This window comes from Magnolia sinica, chromosome 9, assembly GCF_029962835.1.
Source record: "Magnolia sinica isolate HGM2019 chromosome 9, MsV1, whole genome shotgun sequence".
Lineage (NCBI taxonomy): Eukaryota > Viridiplantae > Streptophyta > Magnoliopsida > Magnoliales > Magnoliaceae > Magnolia > Magnolia sinica.
Genome location: NC_080581.1, coordinates 75149097 through 75159683, shown reverse-complemented (window position 1 = coordinate 75159683; position 10587 = coordinate 75149097). Strand labels below are relative to the sequence as shown.

The 10587-nt window shown below is 39.5% G+C and overlaps 2 protein-coding genes across 2 annotated transcripts; both read right to left on the bottom strand.

Moving 5' to 3' along the window:
- Positions 1–7252: 7252 nt before the first annotated feature.
- Positions 7253–8188, bottom strand: LOC131255142 (receptor-like protein 18). Its single transcript, XM_058255839.1, has one exon. It carries the CDS (start codon positions 8186–8188, stop codon positions 7253–7255), a length of 936 nt encoding a protein of 311 aa, XP_058111822.1.
- Positions 8189–8819: 631 nt separating this feature from the next.
- On the bottom strand, positions 8820–9840 carry LOC131255141 (receptor-like protein 48). Its single transcript, XM_058255838.1, has 2 exons — positions 9144–9840; positions 8820–9040 (listed from the first exon to the last, which is right to left on the bottom strand). The coding sequence occupies exons 1-2, from the start codon at positions 9838–9840 to the stop codon at positions 8820–8822; spliced, it is 918 nt and encodes a 305-aa protein (XP_058111821.1).
- Positions 9841–10587: the final 747 nt, after the last annotated feature.

Below are 10587 nucleotides of genomic sequence, written 5' to 3'. Positions count from 1 at the left end.
TGAGATGTTGGAGGATCATGTCATCAATTTTGTCGTCGTAGGATCCCACATCCTCATGTGTGATTCTATGATTCACCAACGACATCATCCTGTGATCAGCGTGATTGCGAATTCTAGCACCTACCAAAGGTGGATCAATGCCACGAACATGGAATTTCCCTAAGACATTCGTCATGCGATCGATGGCAGCATGCAGCCCTTACATGACTTGTCGATTCTCCCATTATGCCACTTTGAAAGTCGCCCTTATTAAAGAATAATTTCCTAAAGCACCATTTGTTGGTGAATAGGGGGACCAATGAATAGTGAAATGTCAGAATATAGACAAGAAAGTAATGGACTAGTGTAGAACTAGAATGCAGAATGCTCGCAAGAAAGTAAAGGAACAAGTGCAGAACTAGAATGCAAAATGCTCACAGAAAGCAAAGGGACCAGTTTAGAACTGGAATGCGGAATGCTTGTAGAAAAGTAATTGGATCAGTACGGAACCGGAAAGTTATCAAGTTAGTTTAGTTAGTACAGGACCAGTACACACTAGATGTTAACGAGTTAGTTAGTTAGTACAAGATTAGTATACACTGGATGTTAGTGTTGCAGATGCTATGATTTTGATGTAGAGCGGGTCGCGAACAGTTTCCTGGCCAAGATGGATCAGAAAAGGGTCGGTCGATGACAGAAATGATCCGGACTATCGAACCTTAGATTGGGCGTATCTCACAATTCGGAATGAGTTATCGGGTGTAAAATATATGATTTTGGGGTAGAACGAACTACTTTAGCCAGGTTGCGCAAGCCGGATTTGCGAAATACCCCTGGATCGATGGTTATTTTCCTGTTTTAATTTCGTTTTTACTATAAATAGTAAGTTTTAGTTTGATTATAACTCTTCATCCGTCGGGCTTTAGGAGTTGCGTCCAACGTGAAAAGAGCTTAGAATAATTAGGAGAACGATTTGGTGAAGCCAAATAGGACACTTACTATTTTTGGCCGAAAACCTTGCGCACTAGTAGACATCACGACCGTCTATAAATAGTAAGTTTACTATTTATAGTAAGTCACGAATTCTAGGAGTTTTAGTTGTAGTTTGCTTCTGATTTCTCTACCATTGATTAGTATTCATATTTAAAGGGTTGTGAACTCGTTTATTAGAATTAATTAATCAATTTCGAATTTATTAGAATTTATTTCTATTTTCTGCTTTCTTTTCTCATGGATTCGAGAAGTCTCTGTGAGGAGTCGAGAGAAGCTCTGTGGATTCGGAGTAGTTATACTCTTGAGGAAGACGGTAATCGACCTCATCACGTTCATCCCTGCGTCAGATTTTCTTGAAGATTATACATCCTCTGTTTCGAGTTGGACCTTAGGATGGCAAGCACATCTAAGTCCCCAGTGGAGTCGCCATTCTTTGAATGCCCTCCCCCCAACATGCGTGCATAATGCTGGATATAAGACGTGGTGGAAGATTGCCTTTCATTGGATGGTGTTTTCATTAATACGTATGGTTGATCTTTTTGGGGTGATAATGGCCCAATGTATATGGGTTGTTTGCCTCATCTTAGCTTCCTTGGTCGTGCAATACATTTCCTAAAGGTGGTCACTAGACGTGGCGTTTAAAAGACCGAAGTCTCCACTAGCCGATTAAGCTGCGATGTGTTCACGATCGGGTAGAATAGGTGGAGTTGCCCTAGGTTGGGGAATCATTAAATTCCATGGCCTGAATGACTCCTAATATTTGGCTTGCGACTTGTTAAGGGTCTCAGTTACAAGAGAAGAATGGGTTAGGCACCTTTTCTTGCCCGCACTTTATGCGGTCTAACTCTACTTTAAGGGACGTGCAGTCTCCAGGGAAATCTTATATCTACAAGAAATGTTAGTCATATGTGTCCATACTTTGCATAACCCTACAAGAGGGTCGAGCATGAAAAAAGTAAGCATATCATTGCCTTGCTTCGCAGAGTCAGGGCCCTAGGCAGGCGACTATAGTAAAATAAAATATGCAGGAAGAATAAAAAATACTAGCCTTTCTTCATAGAACTGAGGCCCTAGGCAGGAGAACATAATAAAATTATATATATATATATATATATGGAAGAAGAATAAAATATCGATCATAGCCATGCTTTGTAGATCCGAGGCCCTAAGCAAACAAGCAGAGTAAAATAAAATATGCAGGAAGAGTAAAAAGATCATATCCTTACTTCGTATAGCTGAGGCAACAACTAAGCCAGCTTTTGACAGTTTCAGTGATTTTTTGGGGCTCAGCACATCAACAACAAAAAGTTTCTGCCTCCGTACGCCCTTAGGAATCTTTCCAAGGGCGTGGGGAGGCTCTTTGTCCATAAGAAAACAGGAAAATCTAGAGCCTTACAGTTCCATCCAGTTTTGGGTAAAAAGCCTCAAATAAGCTCAATTTTCTCAACAATCCGTCCAAAGAATGAGATTTTGATTTTTGGAAAATAGCATATCTTAAAGGTAGCTAGCAACCTTCAACACTACTAAGCGTGCCCAGTAGTTTTTCAGCTCGGTCAGAAAGGATATGTGTGTGCGTGTGTGTGTGTGTGTGTGTGTGTGTGTATAACAAAATGGATAGACGAACTCCTTAATTGTCCTCCGTGGGTTAGACATCACAAAGAACTGAGGTCCGTGGCTCCGTGGGGATAGATCGTACCAATTCCTCACAAACGATCAATTATCAACCATCTAAGGGCCTTTGTATGCTCAAGTTGAGCTACCAACAAATTAACGTAGACACTGCTTTATCCAATGGTTTTGACGACTGATGCCTCAGATACTTTAGTGAGTTTCCTTGACTCAAGCCAGTCATTATGTTATCCACTCTCAAATCTACAATTAGTTAAGTAGAATCATTGACTACGTCGACTCAATCCATATCCATTGCTAGTTAAGCCAAGTCACTCAGTCCAATAGATTAACAAGTTTCAAATGGGTATGTATTGATCAGTTTTCTAATATAATGGGTGCATAATTATTTAATTGTTTATAAGTTTTTAAATATAATTTAAAAATTAAATTCTAAGTCTCAAGATTGGACCTAGCCTCCGAGTCAACCTGACTGAGTCTTCAACCAAGTCGTGGTTCTTTGGTTTTCAAACCAAACTATGCTGAGGCTAATAGTCAAAGTTCTCCATCTTAATTTTGGTGGCTATTATAGGTAAAAATTGACTAATTGGATGTACAGACTTGAAGACTATGAATTGCTCGAGAGCTAAAAAAGCACATCGACCTCTAGTACCAACCTCAGCCTCGGTTACCAACTTCAGAAGTCGGCCTCAGATACCGACCTCAGCCTCGATACCAACATCGGCCTCGGAGGTTAGGGATATCGACCACCAACTTGAAATAAAAATATACTTGAACATATTGAGATAAGATCTTCGTCGTGGATCTCGGGAAGATAACCACGACACATCTGGAAGGAGATCTCTTCTATAATATGCAATCACCATCCAAAAGACATTGTCATATATGTCACCACCCTCAAAAGCTTATAAATACACCCATTGTCATGAGTAAAAGTACACGACAACTATCTCGATTCTTCTACTCCTGTGAAACGACATGGCTTATGAGGGTACTCGGCTTTAATCGGCGCCCCCCAATGTCTTCCCTTGTTTTTCAATAAATCGCAGGTACTCCAACTAACAGGAGGTGAGGCAAGATCAACCGGATTTCTGTATCAACAGTGGCCTTAAACAATAATGTGGACAATGAAAACTTGTGTTTATGTTAATAATGTCACCAATATGTTCAACATAAAGGCATTGGGGATGGCACCAACATTCAGCTATTTTCGGTGTTTGAGTACTTGGAAGCAAGGGGCATTGTAATGACCTAAATCTTTTGTAAAAATTCAGAAATATTTGAATTTTAAATTTTAAAGAGAGAGAGAGAGGGAGGGAGAGAATTGGTTGCAACATCCCCTCGAACCTTCTCCCTTAAAAAGAGAAATATTGGAGCTCTCTCCCGGCCTTTACCAAAAGTGAACCCTAGAAAAAAGAATTAAAGAGAGAGAGAGAGAGAGAGAGAGAGAGAGAGAGAGAGAGAGAGAGAGAACCCATAGATCCAGGTTAGTATTTACTATTTATTTGTGTTATTCTCTATTTATAACGTAGATCTACTTGAGGGACAAATCGCATTAGTCGTAGGTCGATCACATACATATAAGTAGCATATATACGAAAACCACAAATCTTTATGTATTTCACAATGGTGTCTTGGCATAGGAACCCGTGTCAGGCCACTCTGTCGTGTGGGGTTAGATCCATTTGATCCATCCAATTTGTAAGGTTGAAATGTCTAGAACCTCAAATATCAGGCCGATCTAACCATTAGGTGGACCAAATCGATAAATGATGTTAGTTAAAGAGATGTATTTATAAATTATTTTGGGTCACGGGAATTCTGGATCGAAGTGATTATTTGGCCTCTTCTTAAACCCTCCCTTATCAGGCCAGTGATCGGTTGGGATCTGATTTGCATACCTCAAAGGGACCCCAAATCTATATGTAGAAATCCCCAAAATTTCTATTTTGTTTGTTAAAATGGAGTAGAATTCGAGAGTCTGTCGGTTCGACCTGTAGAATCGCCTATCCAACCGATAGAGATACAAACCAAAATTTAACTGATCATACACTTTGTCAGTTTGGGTCGGTCCAATCTACAGATTGTAGGTTCAACTTATAGGTTGGCGCAGATAGAGACGTAATGAGGTCCGTCTTCCTAAGGGAATAACTACATCAAATCCACAAAGCTCTCTGGACTCCTCACAAAGCTTCCTCGAATCCACGGGGGATAAAAGCAGGAATAATTCCTAATAAATTTAAATTAATTTAATTCATGATTTAAAAAATGAAATTACAACTCTTTAAATAAGGAACTCAAACTTAGGATGAGTTTTAGACTCAAACACCCTAAAAACATGATTTACTATAAATAATAAACTTACTATTTATAAACGACCTCTATTACTACTATACTTCATGGTTTTCGGCCAAAAATAATGTGTCCAATTTGCCCAACCACGGTATTCTCCCAAGTTTTCTAAGCCCTTTTCATGTTGGGCTTGACTTTTACAACTCAAATGATCAAAAGTTATACTTGAAAAAAAACTAACTATTTACAGTAAAAACAAAAATAAATGGGACTTTTGACCATTGATGTGATGGAATCTCACAAATCTGGCTTGGATAACCTAGCATTGCAGGGTTGATTGGCTTAATTAAGTAGGTTTTCCTACACGAAAATCATATATAATATGTCGAAAAAAGATACAACTGATTTAAGGTTCTGATGGTCAGGATCATTTCCACCTCCAACCAAGCCTTGTCTAGTCCATCTTTGCCATAAAAGTGTCTTCAACCCGCTATACATCATAGGTCCTACTTACAGATTGTAGGTGTGACCGACAAAGGGATAACCGGAACATATAAATGTTGGTTTTTTTAGAAGCAGATTAAGTATAATACTAAATGTATGATTTTATAATTCATTATCATTGATGGATAAGTTAAATAATCGCTGGTCAAGTAGGGACCACTTGATTAATCAAGAGGGTCACATGAGAGTATCGACCCTGTGTCAAGGGTTAGAACTGATCAGGGAATCCAATTTGATTATGTTGTGGACCCAATCATAATGTTAATCGATTGGATGTGGGCCACCATAGGAATTGATATTAATTTATCAGAAGAATGATTGTTACTGTGTATTATAATTTTAGGAAATTCTTGACTCATTCTAATTCGATTATCCTAGAACAATCAACCTCACCCATATGGTATGTGTGCTAGCTGTAATATGGGTGTACATGAGATATAGATATGGCTGTAAATGGCCCAAGCTTCGGCTGGTTGATTCACTCCAAGCTAAGCCCATAAGTAAAATCTAGGCCTAATCCTAGCCCAGGCAGTGACGAATCAAAACAAATAGGCCCGAGGCTGGCCTGTGATGAAGCCCTCGACCTAGTATTTCAGCTGAAGCTAGGTCCAAAATGAGACAAGTCCAAAAGTCCGAAGGCCTTAAGGTCCATTGACATCCCTAGATATAACAGATCTTTCCATTACAAATTATTGATAGTTAAGGCTTTCAGCCGGCCAGACCTGAGGTAAGGTTCGGCCTGGATATTCAAGTAGTCATGTGGGCCTGCCTTATAAGCCTCAGCCCATTATAGCCATATAGCTAGGATGGAGTGGGCTTTCATAAATATCCAAATCCGAGTTTGACCGTGTTAGTAACTGGGTTCAAAAATCCAAACCCGTCAGCGTTTGATTGCCTGTGGCCTGGCCACAGGAACTTGCAGTGGTTGGTCGGAAGTCATGTTGGGCCCACAGAGATTCCCGTGACAAATCCAGTCTGTCCATCCATCTCACAAGATCATGATAATAGGACCAAATTCGAGAAATCAGTCAAATCCAAAACTCAGGTGGGCTACACCACATAAAAAAGTTAGAACCGAAATGTCCACTGTTGAAATCTTCCTAAAGCCAATCATGATTTTTATATGCCATCCAAACCGTTCGTAACGTCATTACTACTCATAAAAACTGTAGGTTCCTGATACAAAACTTCTGTGGCCCACAAAAAGTTTCCAATGGCAGGTATTCAATCCCCCCTTTTTCGTGTGGGGTGGCCCACCTAAGTTTGGATCTGGCTAATTTTTAGGTTGTTGTATTACTGTGATCATTCGAAACTGATGGACGGAGTGATCAATTTATCAAGGGCATCCATGTGAACTTTCAGCACAGGCAAAGTCGAGGCCACAAAAGTGTTGATGAAGCTGATATTTGTGTTTTCGCTTCGTCCAAGTATCTATTACCTTTTGGGCCAAATAAACATTATAACGGGCATTAGAACTTTTTAATGATCTCCCTCATTTTTTGGCTCATGCTCTAAATTAATTTTCAAAAAATGGATAGATAGCATGGATAAAACTCATATCATTGTGGGGCCCACATAGCACGTGTCAGTATGTAATCCACGTCCCTAATAGCAGAAGCATCAATATAGATGATGCCTAGCACCTAATTAAAGTTTCCAAGAATCAAAGGGGCGTATCAAAAACAACATCATTGGAAACATATATATACCACAATCACATAAATCCTAAAAAAACAGAAAAAACAACAACACAAGCAACAGAAATAAAACTATGAGACAACAACGATTTGGTCACTTCTTCCTTACATGATCAATTTCATTGAGATTATTCACCATTCCCATAACTTCAAGAATTTTATGATCGGCTCTTTAGAGCAAACATTGTGGAGGGAAAATTTACTAACAGCATACCATCTACAAATTTATAGAATTCTCTCCTTCCCTTTGTCCAGAGTGTTAGAGTCCAGAAAAGAACTCCCATTCCTGCTCCGCATCCGACTCCAAATCCTATCCACATGAATTCCCAGTCCAATTCAGAAGTCGCATCTTCAAAGCTCAGCAAATCTGACGGTGGTGCAATACATTTTCTCGATAATGGAGGTCCACATAATCCCATGTTTCCTAGAAACGATTCGTTCATGAATGTAAGAAATTGCTTAATTTGTGGCATGCTTCCCATGAGATTATTTTGTGAAAGATTCAGCACCGAGAGAAATGTTAGCTTCGTCAGCTGCCAAAGAATCTCTCCTGAGATATTGTTCTGTGAAAGATCCAAAGACTCGAGCACCATTAAATTCTCAAGTGATGTTGGAATTTGACCTGTGAAACCATTGTTTGACATATTGAGCAGATGGAGTGATTTGACAATCCCAATAGATTCTGGAATATCCCCTTGAAAATGATTGTTTGAGAGATCAATTGATGTGAAGATGGCTAGGATCTTTGTCAGTTCCCTTTCTTTTCCTTTGATCATTACTATCACTGTGTCTTGGTAGTATAGAGTACTCCGTGGTGCATTTAGGATTCTACCAAGAAACGTAGATTGAGATTTGTCCTCCCGCGTCATTGCATTCCAGCTTTGAAACATATTAGATGGCAAACCACCCGTAAAACTATTAGAAGAGAGATCCATGATCTGCAACATTGAGAAGCTCTGATTTATCTGTGAAAGTGTAATGGGACCATAAAATTTGTTGGATTTCAAGATAAAAATGCGCAGCTTCGACAAAGCTTCTACCCATGAAGGGAAGATGTCAATTATTTGATTGTTTCCAAGGTTTAATACCTCCATCCCTTTGCAATTAGCCAAAGATCTTGGAACTTGGCCTTCTATTTGATTTTCACTTAGATCAATTGTTTGTAGATTACATCTCTTTTTGAATGTTTGAAGCAAGGTTCCATTAAATGCGTTTCCTCGGAGATTTAGCACATTAAGAGTATCACTGATTTCACCTAGACATTGTGGAATCCAACCACTTAATCGGTTTGTGGATAGATCGAGGACTTCAAGGGATGTTGCATTACAAATTGACATAGGGATTTCTCCACTAAGTCTATTGTTTGAAAGAGAGAAGAAAAAGATATGGGGTGAAGGGATCTGAAATGAGCCTTCTAGAATGTTGGAGCTAAGGTCGAGAATAGCCCAGTCACCCAGAAAAACATGTGGAGGTAGTGGTTCTATTCTTTGCAGGGAATTGTGAGAAAGATTTAAACAGTATAAAGTTCCAATCCCAACTTTCCATAACCATTTGGGTATTCCACCAGTGATTCTATTGTTGGAAAGATCTAGATGTTCCATCTAGACTTGATTTCGTAAGAAACTTGGATATTGGCTAATGTTGCAAGAACGCAAGGATAGGTATCCGATTTGGGGGAAGGAGGTAAAGGTGGAATTACCACCACCATCTTTGATTGACAGATTGTTATCGGAAAGATAGAGAGAAGAGGCTCTTGAGCGTTTGAAATGAACCAACCTCCACAACACCACTGAAATTGTTGAAAGGAAGGGAAATGGAAGAAAGCTTCACAAGTTTAAAGATAAAGCTCACCATTCCCTGTAAGTAGTTGTTACCCAAATAAATGTACTCCAGCTGTGAAGAAGAGGCATTGTGTATAACATCAAGCCCACCACCCAGCTTGTTACCTTCAAGATCCAGGAACTGTAATGATGGGAGTGATCGAAAACAATGATGATGGGATGGTCCCATTAAGCAAATTACTATTTAAGAAGATCTCTTTGAGATTACGAAACTCGTTTCCATAGGAAGAAGGAATTGGGCCGCTGAAACTATTGAATGAAAGATCCAAGTACTCTAGTTTGCTCAGGTTCACAAGGAATGATGGTAATGATCCTGACAGATTGTTGTTACTGAGGTCTAGTTTAGATTTTAAAAAATGGAGTTTGGAAAGGGAAGAATGGATGGGGCCTGAAAGACCACAATAACGTAAGCTCAAGTCGCGGAGATGAGGGACTGACAAGAATAAGGCCTGGACCCACTCACTACCCTGCATTGAGATGTTTATCCAGTCGAGAGACAGTTCTCTCAGACTCGAGAGGTTTTGGTTAAACCCAGGAGAGAATGGAGAGGGATTAAAGTAATTGCTAGCAAGGTTGAGACTCTGCAGGCTCTGAAGACGAAAAAGGCTTTCAAAATCAATCCGACCTGAGATCCGACGGTTGCTGAGGTCGATGCTGATCACATGACTATTGTCTCCATCGCAACCAATGCCTCCCCAAACGCAGCAATCTGTATCGTTTAAATCCCATGAGGAGAGGTTAGTGGAGGCTTTTTCAGAGAAATTGAAGCCATGCTTGAGATGGAGCAACGCAGAGAAGTGTTCTTGGATGCCTTTTTGGGTATTGTTACCAGCAAAAACAGAAGAGGAGAAAAGGATGGAATAAAAGAAGGTAGAAAATATGAAGGATGGAGAGAGGAGAGCCATTGGTATTGAGAGTTGGGATGGATACAAACCGAAAGGGGTATTATATATACTGGTTTTTTTCTTTTTTTGTTGTGGGGCCCATTACTGTATGGTGGCCGGCTTCTAACCTGTTTATATCCTTGTGTTGATGTGAACCATTCATATTTTCATTGACTAACGTATATACGTTATGATAATACAATCATTCTTCATCCATCATCCTGACCTTTGAATCTTGGGTTTGAATGTGAACCATTGTAATCAATTCATCATAACCATCACATTCATAGCTTCAAAGAAACCAGCAGTTTTATGATGTAGAGCAGGTCACAGACACTTTCATGGCAAAGATGGACCAAAGGACTAATCGGAGGTGGAAATGATATGGACTGTCGGAATCTTAAATCAGTCGTATTTTCCAAATCGGGATGAGTTTTTCGACATATTATATATGATTTTGGGGTAGGAGGACCTACTTAAGCCAACCAATCCTGCTATGCTGGGTCGCCCATGCCGGATTTGGAAGATTTTGATTCTATCCGATCAACGGTCAAAACTCCAGTTTAATTTCTTTTTTTACTATAAAATGTAATCTTTAATTCAAGTACAACTTATGATCCTATGAGTTTTAGAAGTTGTGCCCAACATGAAAAGGGCTTTAAAAAATTAGGAGAATAACGTGGCCAAGCCAAATTGGACATTTACAAATTTTGGCCAACAACCATAAAGTCTAGTAGTAGTAGGAGTAGAGGTCGTCTATAAATAGTA

What these genes read in the sequence shown, in the direction of transcription:
- LOC131255141 (XM_058255838.1), bottom strand. Translation starts at nt 9,840, where the DNA reads ATGGCTCTCCTCTCTCCATCCTTCATATTTTCTACCTTCTTTTATTCC. An exon ending in TTCCTATGGAAACGAGTTTC is followed by an intron (nt 9,041 to 9,143) that starts GTAATCTCAAAG and finishes TGGATCTTGAAG; the next exon opens with GTAACAAGCTGGGTGGTGGG.
- LOC131255142 (XM_058255839.1), bottom strand. Translation starts at nt 8,188, where the DNA reads ATGGAGGTATTAAACCTTGGAAACAATCAAATAATTGACATCTTCCCT.